Below are 16749 nucleotides of genomic sequence, written 5' to 3'. Positions count from 1 at the left end.
GTACCCACCACCACCACCACCACCACCACCACCAACAACAACAACAACAAAAAAGCCCATGACCAGATGGGCTTAGTGCAGAATTCTATCAGACTTTCACAGAAGACCTAATACCAATACTGTCCAGACTATTCCACAAAATAGAAACAGAAGGAACATTTAGGCCACATTTAGGCTTATACCTAAATGGCGCAAAGAGACAACAAAAAAAGAGTACTTCAGACCAATTTCCTTTATCAATGCTAAAATACCAATAAAAGTCTCACAAATCAAATCCAAGAACACATCAAAAAGATCATCCATCATGATCAACTGGGTTTCATTTAAGGGATGCAGGGATGGTTCAATATATGGAAACCCATCAACATAATCCAATATGTAAACAAACTCAAAGAAAAACTCCATGATCATCTCAATAGATGGTGAGAAAGCATTTGACAAAATTCAACACCCCATCATGATAAAAGTCTTGGAAAGATTAGGAATTCAAAGCCTATACCTAAACATAATAAAAGCAATAAACAGCAAACCAGTAGCCAACATCAACCTAAATGGACAGAAACTTGAAGCAATCCCACTAAAATAAGGGACTAGACAAGGCTACCCACACTCCCCCTACCTATTCAATGTACTACTCAAAGTCCTAGCCAGAGAAAGCAGACAACAAAAGAACTTCAAATGGATACAAATTGGAAAGGAAGAAATCAAAATATCACTATTTCCAGATGATACAATAGTATACTATCATATCTACCTGAGAAGTCCTAAACGTGATAAACAACTTAAGCAAAGTAGCTGGATTTGAAATTAACTCAAATAAATTGGTAGCCTTTCCCTACTCAAAGAATAAATAGGCTGAGAAAGAAATTAGGAAAAAATACCCTCACAATAATCACAAATAATACAAAATACCTTGGTGTGACTCTAACCATGCAAGTGAAAGATCTGTATGACAAAAACTTCAGGTCTCTGAAGAAAGAAATTGAAGATCTTAGAAGATGGAAAGATCTCCCATGCTCGTGGATTGGCAGTATTAATATAATAAAAATGGCCAAAAGCATTCTACAGACTCAATGCAATCCCCAACATAATTCCAACTCAATTCTTCATAAAGTTAGAAAGAGAAATTCTCAAATTCATCTGGAATAACAAAAAATTCAAGATAGCAAAAACTATCCTCAAGAATAAAAGAACTTCTTGGGGGAACCACCATCCCTGATCTCAACCTGTATTACAGAGCAATAGTAATAAAAATCATATGGTTTTGGTAAAGAGACAGCCAGATAGATCAATGGAATAGAATTGAAGAACTAGAAATGAACCCACATACCTATGGTCACTTGATTTTTGACAAAAGAGCTAAAACCATCCAGTAGAAAAAAAGATAGTATTTTCAACAAATGGTGCTGGTTCAACTGGAGGTCAGCATGCAGAAGAATACAGTTCGATCCATTCTCATCACCCTGAACAAAGCCCAAGTCCAAGTGGATCAAGGACCTCCACATAAAACCAGATGTACTCAAACTAATAGAAGAAAAGTGGAGAAGAGTCTCAATCTCATGGGCACTAGGGAAATTTTCCTGAGCATAGCACCAATGGCTTATGCTCTAAGATCAAGAATTGACAAATGGACCTCATAAAATTGCAAAGCTTCTGTAAGGCAAAGGACACTGTAATTAGGACAAAATGGCAACCAACAGGTTGGGAAAAGATCTTTACCAATCCTACATCCGATAGAGGGCTAATATCTTATATATACAAAGAACTCAAGAAATTAGACTCCAGAGAGCCAAAGTGGGTACAGAGCTAAACAAAAAATTCTCAGCTGAGGAACATTGAATAGCTGAAAAGTACCTAAAGAAACGTTCGACGTCCTTAGTCATCAGGGAAATGCAAATCAAAATAACCCTGAGATTCCACCTCACACCAGCCAGAATGGCTATGATCAAAAACTCAGATGACAACAGATGCTGGGAGGACGTGAAGAGGAACACTCCTCTGTTTTTGGTGGGATTGCAAGCTAGTACAACCATTCTCAAAATTAGTCTGGATGTTCTTCAGAAAATTGGACATAGAACTACCTGAGGACCCAGCTATACCACTCCTGGGCATAGGAGTGGACCCTGTTCCCTGGGCATATACCCAAAAGATGCTCCAAAATATAACAAGGGCACATGCTCTATTATGTTCACAGCAGCCTTATTTATAATAGTCAGAAGCTGGAAAGAACCCAGATATCCTTCAACAGAAGAATGGCTACAGAAAATGTGGTACATTTACACAGTGGTATACTATTCAACTATTCAAAACAATGACCATGAAATTCATACGCAAATGGATAGAACTAGAAAATATCCTGAGTGAGGTAACTCAATCACAATATATATATATATATATATATATATATATATATATATATTACACTCACTGATAAATGGACATTAGCCCAACAGCTTGGATTACCCAAGATAATATCCACAGACCACATGAAGCTCAAGAAGAAGAACGACCAAATTGCAGATGCGTCAGCCCTTCTTAGATGAACAAAAATATTCACAGGAGGAAATACAAGACAAAGTTTGGAGCAGAGACTGAAGGAAAGCCTATCCAGTGCCTGAGCCTCCTGGGGATCCAACCCATATTCCTACAGCCACCAAACCCAAACAATATTGCTGATGCCAAGAAGTGCATGCTGACAGGAGTCTGATATAGCTGTCTCCTGAGAGGCTCTGCCAGAGCATGACAAATACAGAGGCAGATGCATGCAGCCAACCATTGAACTGAGAACAGGGTCCACATTGGAAGAGTTAGAGAAAGGATTGAAGGAGCTGAAGGGGTTTGCAACCCCATAAGAACAATACCAACCAACCAGAGCTCTCAAGGACTAAACCACCATTCAAAGAGTGCACATGGACAGATCCACGGTTCCATCTGCATCTGTAGCAGAGGATGGCCTTGCTGGACATCAATGAGAAGAAAAGCCCTTGGTCCTGCCAAGGCTCAATGCCCCAGTGTAGGGGAATGTCAGGACAGGAAGGTGGAAAGTGGTGGGAATGGGTGGGTGGGTGAACCCCCTCATAAAAGCAGTGGGGGTTATAGATGGGAAACTGGGAAAGGGGATAACATTTGAAATGTAAATAAAAATATCCAATAAAAAACAGAGAAAATGGAAAAAAAAAGTTAATTCTTATTTTCCTCAACAAAAATATGTTCCTCTGTAAAATTAAGTTACATGTGTAGACCTAAATGTGCTTGACTTTTTGAAAATGTATAAGGAATTACGTCCTAATAAGTGATCCAGTGTGAAGCTCCAAAGCTTCCAGATTGTGGAAAAGCTCACTGTAATGTATAGAATTTGGATCTGGTTAATTTCAATGTGTAATGTGTTTGCTTTGCAAGTTCTTTTAATAAAATAATACAAAAATGCAAAATGTATAAACCATATTAAAAAGTTAAATTGACTACAACAGGAATTGGGAAAACTTGAAAAAATGAAGGAAACAACAAAAATAGAAGTTAATAAGTACAAAATATTTGTCTGGTGAGACAGCTCAATTCATAAAGTCCTTGCTGTGCAAACATGGGTTTGATTCTTGCATTAAGTAAGTTTTAAAAAAATGAAATAAAAGCCAGGCATGGTGTCACATCCTGGTACTCAGCAAAGAAAAGTAGACAAGCAGATCCTTGGAGCTCCTTGGCCAGCCAGTCAACCAATCCTAACTGATGAGCCCTCCTTCCAGTGAGAGAGCATGTCTATATAACAAACAAACAAGGTAGTTGGTGCCTGAAAATGCTTGACACCAGAGGTAATCCCCTGGCCTGCATGCACATGTCCCAAATTTATGAGACATCAGATTCTATATACACATTCCAGGGTTACTAAATTAAAGTTGTTTTTTATTTTCTAAATTTCTCATGTGTGAACCCCAGAGTAACTAACTATTGAGCAACGTTCAGATGTTATCTCCTAGTGGCTTCTATTTCAAGTTATATTTGATTCTTATATTTTATGAAAAAGTCATAGAGCCTCCTCAGTGAAGATGACTCCACACTAGAGCCAACCTGTTGTCCATGAAGACGTTATGAACCAGTGCACTCATCAAGATAAGTATTTTAATAGAGTAAGACCATTCAAGGTGTGTCCCTAGAACTCAATATGAGGTCAACTCCACCAGAATCTGAAGGTGGTTGTCAATTCTGGTCATAGGAAATGCTAGTGGGGAAGCCACAGTGTTCTTGTGTACTGTTAACATGCTTTGATAAAGGATGATTGAAGATGTATCCAAATAAAAGGAAGCAGATCATCTGTAACACAATAGAAGTCGAATTAACGAAAACTGGCCATACAGAACAAAATCCCTGAACCCAAACCATCATTGTATCAGAACATGTTTGACTCCCAGAAACTGATGGAAATAAAATCTGAAGCTTAAGGTTCAAGTCTAGTAAGGAGCAAATTAATCACAATGATATTTTTTAACTTCTAGACTTGTAATTCTGGCATCAGCCAAATCAAAAAACTTTTTTCTGTGCTGAAAAAAATCTGACTCATTCTCATTCCCAGGAGGTGGCTGAAATTTGACTTTTACTGAAATCCAGACAATAGGGCTTGTCCCTGGGTAATGTGGGTAATGGGTATGTGGTGACTCACACCTGTAATCTCAGCAGTCGGAAAGCGGAGACAGTATGGGTGTTATACGTATAAAATATCAAACTGAGTGTGCTTGTGTATGCCTACAATCCTGAAACTTGGGAGGTGACGATAGGACGAGAAGGGCTTCAAAGACAAACTTGGCTTCAGGGTTAGTAAAAGCCAGCCTATAGGGCATGAGACACTGTTTCAAAAGAAAGGGGAAAAAAGAAAATTATTACATGTTCTTTCATCCTTAAGCCTCACAAAGCAACGGGGTAAGGAAAAAAAGATTCGATAGCTGGAAAGAGCTTTGGAAGAAAGACTATAGAGGTTGCAAATCCAAGAACACCTAAGGAAATATATTTATTCTTCTAGATCTAGACCGTGCTAGTGGATTTACAGGGAGGATGGGGAGAATTGGGACAGATGCCAGCTTTCTTGTGAATATTTCCGTGACAGAAGGACTGTATTTCATCTGTTTATGCTCTCCTGAGTTCTCAATGAAATTCTCACTCTTCGATGGTTTGAGGCTGGGTGATCAGGTTCTCAGAATCGCTTTCTTCAGGGGGTAATCCTGACTCCACAGAATTAGGAGGTGAAGAACTAATCTCCTAGAAAACGAGACATCAGTTCTCAAGAAAAGGATCATCATCTTCCCTCTCCGCTCCGTCCTTTCTCATTACCCCCACGATCACTATCACAGGTCCACAAAGATTCCTTCATTGGTGCTTACTCTGATAAACACTGAATAATGGTTATAATAATGGACAAGGAGACAATCAGAACATTTTTATTTTCGTTTCTGTGGGTTGCCACTAAATAGGTGGTTGCAGAACTGAATATGGAGATTGGGGTAGTAGTCAGGAAAATCAAATGTATAACCTATCTAAGTTGTTTCTGCTTGTTCCTATTGAATTATATATCTTCACTGAAGACTTGGTCCTGAACACACAGCATGCTGCTGCCACAACACAGAACACCAGTGAATGCTGCTCAGATTAGATAATATTGTTTGTTCTGAATGGCAACAATGTCTCTCATAAAAGTATAGTAATATAATAACAGAAGACAAATACTGTAATATTTACTACTATCCTTCCTTAGCCTTAGCATATAAGTAATAAATTATATCTTTGGGTTGTTTTATTTTTGATTTTTGATATTGCTGTTTGGATTGCTGACTTGAATTTGTAAAACATTGTTGAATGAGTTTTGACTTGGGGTTAGGACAAAATTTTCAGCGTTTTTCAAAATGGCTATAAACATATTTCTGTTGTTTTGTGTTACATTTTAATGCAAAGCACTAGACTCAGCCTTGACAATAATAAAATCAGAATATCTATCAACTTTCAGAAACATGAAAATGATCTCCCATCCTGTAACATCTAATATTTAGCCAAGATGTCATTATTGTGGAAAAATAAATACAAACGTTCATTTTGTTAATGTGCAAATTTGCTTTGGTCTTTAATACATTGTAAAATTATATACCAACTAATTGCTTTAAATAAATTTCTTTATGATTTACTATCCATAAATGTTATAAAAATAAACTATCTTTTAGTTATTCTTCCCTCATATAATACATCCCAACTGCAATTTCCGCTTCCTCCACTCTTCCTAGTTCATGTTCCCACTTCCCTTCTCCCCCCAGGTCCCCTGTTCCTCCATTTCCCCTTCATAAAAGATCTCCTGTGGATATCAACCAAATACAGCCTAACAGGATGCAACAAGACTAGAAGGAAAGGGGTCCAAAGAGCAGGCAAAAGAGTCAGAGACACATCCATTCCTGCTCTTAGGAGTCCTGCTAGGGCTGCATAAAGTTTCCTTGGCCAAAAAGGAATTGCAAGTGGAAAAAAATTTAAAAACTTAATTACAAGATCTAAATATCTAGCAAGAATATGTGGTCATCCTGAGACACACCTCTCAAAAGTAAAAAGTAACATGAATTTGCATTAAATTTAATTGCATTAACGTGTATTCTAACATATGGCTTGCATTTTCAAATCTGAATCATTCCCAGCCTTACTTCATCTCATACATTGATTATAATAAATAATTCTGAGAGCCCCACAAATCATAACCATATAAAGGTTTCTTATTCTAAAAGTTGGAAATAACTTCAACTGTTGTGGAATTTTCAGACAGCGACACAAACTCACCTCTCTTAAACCACAAACATTTCCTAGGCACCACATGGCTGAGAGAGAAATGGTCAGGGCCAGCTCCAGCAGGGTGAAAATCAGCATTAAGGACACCAGGCCCTAGGGAATGATGCCTCAGATCAAATCAGTGCAAACATTCAGAAGGAAAGCTTGTCAACAGGAAACCAGACTGAAAGACCCTCAAAATGTAACAGAGTGAAACACAGATTAGACTGAAGATTGATCTATATGAACTGGTCAAGGGCAGATGAAATCACAGAAGAAAAATTCTAACACTCAGTAACACTTATCAATGTAATAAATTACAGAAAAGAATACACAGTCTAGTAAAATGGGCAAAAATTATGATTTCATTAACAGGATTTCAGGAGATTTACATTAGGCCTATAGACCAAAATGCAGTGCTGGGAGAAACTCAACACATTACTGCAGAAAATTACCCTTCTATTATTGCTGAGCACCTAGAAGAAATACATGATCAAATTCCTATACAGGGAAAATACCACTTAATCCATAAAAATAGACATAGACAAATACAAATTTAGGTGATTAAAAAATTAATGAAAGATGGGTTAGAGAGATGGCTCAGCAATTAAGAGCACCTGTTGGTCTTACACAGGACCCAGGTTCAGTTCCAACCACCAATATGGTTTGTCAAAACCATCTGTAACTCCAGGTCCAGGAGATCAAGTACCTCCTTCTGCCTTCCTCAGTCACCAAAAACACACATAGTGCACATACATACATACATACATAACATATATACATTCATACATACATAATGCTGGGGATATAGGCAACACACTCACATAGTCATACAAAACCTAGGCCAAATATATGTATGGTGGTAGTTAAAGTTGATAGAGTATACCTAACATACACAAATATTCTAGCTTGCAGATTAAGTGGTATGTTCCTGAAGTTTGTTTCATAAAACAAACTTATGTGACATAAATTAATGCATTATCTATCTCTGGAGAGTATAATAAATAGCAGTGATAATAATACAACATGATGACTAAACACTGTTTCCATTACTTATCAAATATTATCACATTGAATTTTATAGCAATCTATTATGTAGGTGCTACTCATTATTATCTTTAATATGATATCATAGATATTTAGATATATATTTATATACCATATTATCTTCAAAGATAAGAACATTAAACATTAAATAATTAAATCTAATGTGTCCTTCATTACAAAACTAGTAAAGAGCAAAGCCAACATTCACGTTAACATGGTATACAACATACTATTTTCCTGTATATTTTGAATGATTTGAAATACGTTATTAACAGTTTTAAAACATACATTTGATGAGGAACCCAGGAAAATGCAAATATCAGGTGACTGTGAGGACCGGCAAGCTCTGAAAGCCAGGGTATTGAGTGCCAAATGTACAGAAAGGAAAGCAGTCCCAACAAATGCGATCATTGTGCTGGCAATGTTCATCCCAAAACTGTTTTGCATCTAAAACAAAGCCAAAATGTCCATTAATATATGCAGAACATCCTTTAACCCCTTGGCAACTGAAGTATATATTTAAGTACCCAACAGTAATTTAGATGCAGAGCAATCTCCTGTGAACTAAGATTCTCCCACTGTACAAAGGATATACAGTCTAGCAGTAAAGACAAGGGGTTAGCATACACAGCTCAAGTTGTAGAATGCTTGCTTAGCATGCATGGGGCCCCAGTATAAGTCATTAGTGCTGCAAAAGCTAGGTGTCACTCAGGTTACTGTAATTCCAGCACTGTGTGGGTGATGGCAGAGATTACCACTCAAAGCTAGCCTATAGTGTTTGAATCCGTATCTCAATTTACAAACAAAAATAACAAGGAAAGCTATAAACACACCAGTGTATAAATTATGCCATATTCTTAAGTAACTAGGTATTGAGGCTAGTAGAATGGCATAACAAAATGGAAATCTAAAGAAAGTAGTAGAGGTTTGTGACATTGCATAGTAATACATATGAGTATAGAAGATTTCCCTAGATAGTCCAAAGGAAGTCTGGGTAAAGAAGATAGGCCAAAGTCTGTGAGGTCACATGTTCCCAGGAAGCAAGGGAGCCAGTGTGGATAAGCTTAGGAGACTAAGTCAGAATTAACAGAGATATACATTATGTAAAGCCATGTAATTCATAAAAAGTCTATTTCTTTTTTTTTTCTAATTCTGAAAAAAATACAAAATTCATGGAAGATTTTGAGCAAAGAAATGACAGATCAATAAGCCACACTGGGTCACTTTGTCTTTATTAAGATCAGGAAAATGAGATCCACCAATAGAAGAAAAGAGCCCAGTTAGAAGACTCCATGGAATGCCATTGGAGGAAAGATGAGAAAAAGCAAACACAACCGGAACTTGTAAGATGGAGCCCATGCAATTTGCTGAGATACTGGCTTCAGGATGTGAAAGAAGAGGTTGGGAGAGGAATAGCTCATGTTATTGGTCTAAGAATCTAGAAGGATTAAGTTTCCATAATGAAGTTGTGTTTGGGACCTTCTAAGTAGAAGCAAAATTGATGGGAACAACCCAATGCTCAGGAGAAAAGTCTTGGCAGAACAAAAATCTTGTCAGAAGTGCATATATCAGGAATCAGGAATGTGATCATAGCGGTGTCATCTGAAGCAATGAAAATTGCTAAAATCATCAAAGTAAATATAGATTGAGCACAGTAGATGCCAATGAATGGGAACCCAGCCCTAAACAGTCTGGAAAAAGAAACAGAGACTGTTGTAGTAAATATTTAATCTCAATTGGAGGTTTCTACCCTGCCTTTGATCATTCAGTTCACAAATAAAAGACACAAAACTTTTATATCAATAATAAGCCTTTAAAGCACTAGAGCTGAGCAGATATCAACCCCTGTGCTATTATTTCTACTTCCCTGCCAATAACCCCAAGATATATGACTTGCCATGTTCTGCCTGGGCCGCTGTTAGTGACTGGCCAGCCCTCACGGCCAGTTCATGTCTTACCCATGACATTTCCTCCTCTCTTCACCTTCTTTCTCCCTCCTGGTTCTCGCCTCAGATCCCAAGCCCCACCTACCTCTCTTCTGTCCAACTATAGGCTGTAGGCATCTTTATTCAACCAATAGTTTTAAATTAAGGATCAAGGTTACATAGCATCACTGATTCCCTCCTACTCGAGGCAACCAGATCTTGAGGGCCAGTATTTAGCATTACAATAAATGGCGACAGAGTGAACCTCAATGGGAGACTGTAAAGGAGATTTCAAAGGACAAGACGAACATAAGCTAGTCAAGATGTTCTGGAGCCCAAGAGAAAAATTACCAGAAGAGGAGTTGGGCTGAACACTGCTTATAAGTGAAGGCAGAAGGGGAGCAAAAACTGAGAACTGGACACCTTCGACATTCTTTCAGAGGCCAGGAAGACACAGAAGAGTTAGGAAGGTGGGATCATTTAACTATAACTGAAGAGAGAAGAATTGGAGACAGAGTATAGATAACTCCTTTAAAATGGAGTTTTGTCACAAACAGAAAAAATAAACTATGCATAGCTATCATGAAAAAAAAAATACCAAGATGATATAAATTTAGATAGATGTATAGATAGTCAGAAATGTTCTTATATGCTGATTTAAATTTAAAGTACCCAGTAGAGATAATGTATTAGAGTGATGAATTTTATATAGTAGAAAGGGGCATGGGCTAGAACACCCAAGTAGGAGGATCAGCTTTAAAGGACTCAGTGAGCTCCTCCATGGTAAAAACTGAGGTAAACATACACCGGAGCAGGTCAAGCATACACAGCAGACATTATAGTGTCTTAGTGTGTGTGTCTGAAAGTCTCTCCATGGCTGCAATTTCTCAGAACAGAGAGCAAGCCCATCGTCAGGGAGTGGGGATGAAAGAAAAAAAGATGGAATACTGTGATGAAAAAAAGCCATGGGGGTAGAGGGTGCTGAGCAGAATGGGACTAAGGAGCTAAATGACTCAGAGAACATAGAACAGAGAGTTACCTGTTGTGGAATGAATAATCAAAAGGAGAGAAATTTTTGCTTTCAAATTTGAAGATAGTAGTGAAAGACCTTTCACTAAAAAGAATTTGTTAAACCTGACAGCACACGAAAATGTTGTGCATTAAAAGAGACTTGGTTCCTCAGCCAGAGCCACCCTCTGCTTTCCTACTGCTGGTGGGTCATTTATTTCTCCTCATCTGGTCACAGAGAAAAAGAGGAAGAAGCAGCACTTACCAGCGTTCTTGTGGGGCTTCTCCCTGCTGCAACACTCAAAGATCCTGAGGTGATGAACTGTTTAAAATATAAGCAGGACGAATAAAGGGACTTTTACTTTTGACCTCTTTCTCCATGGCAGTCCCCTGACAGCCGCTATCAGTAGAAGGTACACAAATTGTTTTTGTTCAGTTCACACAAAAGTATACTTTGCATTATGCATTACTTTTTATGACTAAAATTTTAAATAGTTCATATTATAAAGAAATTCATCATAATTTTATTTTTGTTTAAATCTAGCTTTTAATGGCTTAATGTATGATTATAAATAATAAAATGCTATAATTGTGCTTAGATTTATGCTGCTATAAATGATATATTTTAAAATTCACATAGCGCTGCCCATATTTCAGATTTATCTAGTTTTTTTGGTTTTGTTTTTTTTTTTCCTAGGCCTTTTCGAGATTCTTAAAAAAAAAAAAGCATTTCTAAATCTAAATGTATTCTCTAGTTTTAAAATCATTATATTCATGCACTACATTCCCATGACTCTGATTTTGATAAATTGGGTTTTCTATATATTTTATGATCTTCCAAAATTTTCCATTGTTAAGATTTTACAACCCTTTAACCAACTTACCAAATATTGGAGAATAAAGGGTTGCTAAGCAAAACTTAACTACTGAATTCTGGGTAAACATGTAGGAAGAGACTTTGAGTTCTGTCTCAGACACCAGAGATTTTCACAGGTCTTCCCACCTCTGTATTTTGTGAATGAGCACCTTTGTGTTCAATAGTAGCTCCAACTCATAGCCAGTGGAGGATCCTGGGTAAATTACTGAGGCTTTCTTCACCTCAGCTTCTTTTCCCACCTAACAGCATATCCTCATGTTAGCATCATCTACTAACAGTTGTGTTCTATTGAAATGGGGAAACTAAGTATAAAGTGCAGTAGGCAGAAAACATCCAAATTAATGATAATATATGCTTCTCATTTGATTTCAGAGATCCCAAAAGATGATCCATTTCTGACATCCCAGTAAGGAAACTGAGGGCAAAAGTTCATGTCTAATCTTTTAAACCACATCCTTGATAGGATTATAAGAGATGAAGCAAGGACTCTACAGTGGGTACACAGAAGGCGTGTTCATGGTTCCAGGAATTGATGGCTATAGGCAAAGGCAGACTTGGAGTACAGAAAGGTCATACACCTGGAACTTGCCCTGAAATTGTATTAGGGCCAGAGAACAGCTTCAAGAATTGGAATCAATTCTCAAATCTTGTGGTGAAGATAAAGCAAATCCTGATCCCTAATTCCTTCCCCCTTTAAATTTATGTGTGTGGCCTGCATGTGTCTCTATACATATGCACAGTTCCCATAGAGGTCAGCAGAGAGTGTTGGATCTAGAACTAGAAGTACAGATAGTTGTGAGCCTCCTTGAGGGTGCTGAAAATTGAAGCTGAGTTTTCGGGGAAACAGCCAGTGCTTTTAACTGCTGAGCCATCTTTCTGGCTCCCCTTCCATTTTAAAACAAACTAATTTCACTTTCTGAGAAGGTAAAACCCAATTCTTGTGCAATGCCTGAAATTCTTCATTTCTGTCTTTTCTAAAATGCAGACCACCAAGTCTTCACTTGAACTGTCAGATTTATTATGCAAAACAACTCAGGACTTAACTTCAGAGCTCAACTTCAGAGCTTAACTCTTCCATCAAAATTTTTTCTTAACTGTCTCAGAATTTCAGGAATATCAAGTTCAAAGTACCATTGTGAATGAGCGCCTTACACCATGAACTGAAAATGCATGGTCTTTTCTCAGACTGAGGACCAATGCTGACCGTGATCTTCTTTCACAAGACACTTCTGCTGCTGCTGTCTTCTGTCCCTCTTCCCTTCCTTCAGATCTCTTTTCTCCTCTCCTGGTCTCTATTCTAGTCTCACAACTTACACCCACCCCACACATACTTAGGTGCATACGTAAAAATTAAAATCTAGGAACTGTGAAAGAGAAAAAGCATACAGTCTTTATCTTTCTGACTCTAGAAAGCTTTGACGCTATAGGATTCTTCATGTATGTGCATATGTCTGTCTGTCTGCCCGCCTGCCTGCCTCTCTGTCTCTCTCCCTTTCTCCCCTTTGTATTTGTCCCCACCCCCCAAGTGTGTGTGTGTGTGTGTGTGTGTGTGTGTGTGTATGTGTGTGTGTGTGTGTGTGTGTGTGTGTGTGTGTGTGTGTGTATGTATGTGTGTGTGTGTGAGTGTATGTATGTGTGTGTGTGTGTGTGTGTGTGTGTGTGTGTGTGTGTGGTGTGTGTGTGTGTGTGTGTGTGTGTGTGTGTGTGTGTGTGTGTGTGTGTGTGTGTGTGTGTGTGTGTGTGTGTGTGTGTGTGTGTGTGTGTGTGTGTGTGTGTGTGTGTGTGTGTGTGTGTGTGTGTGTGTGTGTGTGTGTGTGAGTGTGTGTGTGTGTGTGTGTGTGTGTGTGTGTGTGTGTGTGTGTGTGTATGTGTGTGTGAGTGTGTGCGTGTGTGTACATTCTACCACTGAGATACTTACTTATAAACCCATATTTATTGTTGCACTATTCACAATACCCAGGAGATGGAACTGGTCATTTTCATTCTGCCCATCAACAAATAAATGGATAAATAAAATGTAGTTCATACACACAACTTTATTTGGCCATAACGAAAAGTAAAATCAGAAGTTGTAGTGAAAGAAAGAGGCTTTTGCCCACTTTTGTCAGAAATTATAAGTCAAAACCACAGTTGGTAATCTTCAAAGAACACTTTCATACTGAGCACACTAGCAGTGCTGGGTAAGAGATGGTCTATGGCCAAGGGAATAAATACTCACAAACACAGCACCCCAGAGTGGGTAGCCTGTGTAGAAGGTGAAGAAGAAGAAATTGATGAAGTGGTGGGACAACTGTTTTAAACAAACCAAAAAAATACCCAGAGCTAGAATCAGTATTCCATTCAAGATCTGGATGGCCTGTAAGGAAGAAGAAAAAAAAAGAAAAAGCTATAATGCTATTTTTTATTTTCCTCAGAAAGGACTTACCGTGGCTTTAAATGATTTAAATGCTATGCCTAAATCTTAGCTAAAGCTAAGATCTTGTTTTGAGAAGATTTTGTTTAGGACTAAAATATAACAAAGTCATATAGCTGTTAAATTTTTATTTTAAAATATTTTTAATTAAAATATAGATTATGGCCATCACTGGTGATGAGGCAGAAACATCTATCTGAGCTACAGAATGAGTTCAAAGTCAACCTGTGTTATTTAGCAAGACTCGGTATAAAAAATGCACAAAGGGTTGGAGTTTTAACTGAATAATAGTGTTTTTCTGGCATCCACAAGGACCTGGTTCTTATCGACAGAACCGTAGGAAAGAAAGAGGAAAGAAGAAAGGGAGAAGAGAGGAGGTAAAGGAAAGCAAGGGTAAGGGAAGGGAATAGGAGGGAAAGGGGAGAAGGGAAGGAGAGGGGAAGGGAGGAGAACTTCACAGAACTCAAGCTCCTGATACCAGTGGTCAGAATGCACCAAGAAACAGTGAAGAGCCTTAGAAGAAATTCTCTGAGGTATGCTAGGATGGATATTCTACCCTGTGAGAGACTGATTCTGCACTTCTACTCCTCGGATCTCCATGATCCTATCTCGTCTTCAATGACTTGATAAATAACTCAGAAATTTCTCTTCTGGGCACACAGGAGGGTGTCCATATAATCTTTTCCTTCCTCTCTTATAAGCCAACTTTGTAACAAAGGCAACTTACCCCAAGGGCTTGCAGTACTCCTCTTTGAACATGGTGCATCTCATCCAAGGGCCGGTAAACAGAATCATGGGTCTCCTCTGGCTTCATGTGTCTGCCTGGTGAGGTAGCACCTGCTGAGATCCCCAGTCCTGTACTATGAAATTCCTGGGAGGCCATTTGGGGCTGTTTGTGGCTGTCATGGGAAAGAACCCACAGGCTTGATGCCTCCTTCAACCACTTTCCAACAGTATTTTTTAGTGTAACAGAAGAGTTCACCTTGTCCATGCATCAGGATTGCTCCCCTGAAGAGGGCCTGAGTTCCAGGAGTCCCACCTTTTTCCGTGCCTTTCTACCCTAGAACCTTTCCCTTCACAAAGCAAACCCTCTCTCCCCACTACAATTTGTCCTGGATATGGCCTGTGAGTCAAGCTTTCAAGAAACCCTTTTAGTCCTGGCCTAGTCTGGTTGGTGAACCTGTTCTTTGTGCTCTGGGGGTCCCTTCAGCACATGTTTCACAGGCCTGAGAGAAGCCTCAATTTTAAAGGTGCTTGCCTCTCACTCTTCACTCATCATATTTGCTCTGGGGTCTCACTGTCTCACGGTTCATGCAGAGCTAATACATACGTCAGAAATAGCCCTGTTTAAGAGTAATAACAGAAAATACACTAGCAGGCACTGGGTCTTCATGCTGGAAATACCACACAATGGCTTTGGGGAGCAGGGAAATAAGTCTGACACATTGTTGACCTTTTTAGAAAAGCATCAAGGATGATATTCAGCCTTTAGGTAAAGCAAATAAAATAAAATATAGTGCTGTTCTATAAAATACCATTAATTTGGCTTTTAAAAGAAACCAAGAAATTATAGGCTCTCTACGATCCACCAAGTAATTTGCCTCCCAGCTCTAACTGTACAGAAGACTTCTTCTGGATGTTTTATTCATGTCAATCAATTCAATTCTCAAAACATTCATTGGAATGGGTATTGTCATTATGACACTTTCCATTTTACAAACGAGGAATCTAAGAAACAGAGTATTAAATAATATTCCCAAGCCCACCAGGCAGGGATCTGAGAAGCTAAGGATCAAAATCTACCTCTAGCTATCACTACACTCTTCTTCTGAGCCCATGCATGATCTGTCTCACCAAACATGTCATCATTCAGTTATGTCCAGACCACCTCTCACAGCTAGACATGGCCACCAAACTCAGAGGCAGCCTCTTAATATATCAAAATGTGGTGTGTGTGTGTGTGTGTGTGTGTGTGTGTGTGTGTGTGTGTGTGCGTATGTCCATGTATGCTTGTGCCTGCCTGTCATCTGCCTATCTATGTCTACATTTTCCAAATATATTATGCCAAAAACGATGGAACCAGGGTGATATCTGCATTCTAAAGGCATTTGTCCACACAGCTAAAAATTCCAAACCTCTACTGAGAAATCAAAGACTTTTATCCCAAGAAGGTCATAGGGAGGCACCTTTAGCAGACAAAAAAGAAAAGACAATTCCAATGGAGACAGGGCTAATAGGATTTACCTTAAATACTTCAGAAATTGACAGAGTCCTTCCCCTGCAAGTCCATCTCATTACAGAAGAGGAGACAGTCAGTAATGATCACCAGAGTCTATCCCCCAAAACCAGCAGTCTCCTCTTCCTTAGACTTAACGGATCTCTCCCTTGTGCAATGCCTCAGCAGAACCAGTGGAAGTGTTTCTGCTGGCTGCCTGAAAGGTGTGCTAATAAAACCCATATTTGAGGGCACTAATGGTCCATCCACTTCCTCAAGTATACCCATAAAGAAGGAAGCTGGTATCTGGAGCCATCGATTTCTGGCTCTAAGATGTTGCTCCACACACGATTGGAGCAAGAAATAAAAGAAGAACATGTGGCTAAGTCAGTGGAAGGTAGTGTGGAATAGGGGAAGAACAGGTCTAGCTATGTAATGAAAGGTGAAGCCAGGCAGAATGAATAGTGTTGGAAGGAGGTCC

At 38.7% G+C, this 16749-nt stretch overlaps 1 protein-coding gene across 1 annotated transcript; it reads right to left on the bottom strand.

Moving 5' to 3' along the window:
* Window positions 1–5142: 5142 nt before the first annotated feature.
* Ms4a3 (membrane spanning 4-domains A3) lies at window positions 5143–14867 on the bottom strand. The gene is made up of 6 exons (XM_032895373.1): window positions 14781–14867; window positions 13859–13996; window positions 11029–11085; window positions 8119–8277; window positions 6796–6897; window positions 5143–5241 (listed from the first exon to the last, which is right to left on the bottom strand). Exons 1-6 carry the CDS (start codon window positions 14865–14867, stop codon window positions 5143–5145), a joined length of 642 nt encoding a protein of 213 aa, XP_032751264.1.
* Window positions 14868–16749: the final 1882 nt, after the last annotated feature.

The sequence above is a fragment of the Rattus rattus genome, chromosome 2 (assembly GCF_011064425.1).
Source record: "Rattus rattus isolate New Zealand chromosome 2, Rrattus_CSIRO_v1, whole genome shotgun sequence".
Lineage (NCBI taxonomy): Eukaryota > Metazoa > Chordata > Mammalia > Rodentia > Muridae > Rattus > Rattus rattus.
This window is presented reverse-complemented; position numbering and strand designations above follow the sequence as displayed.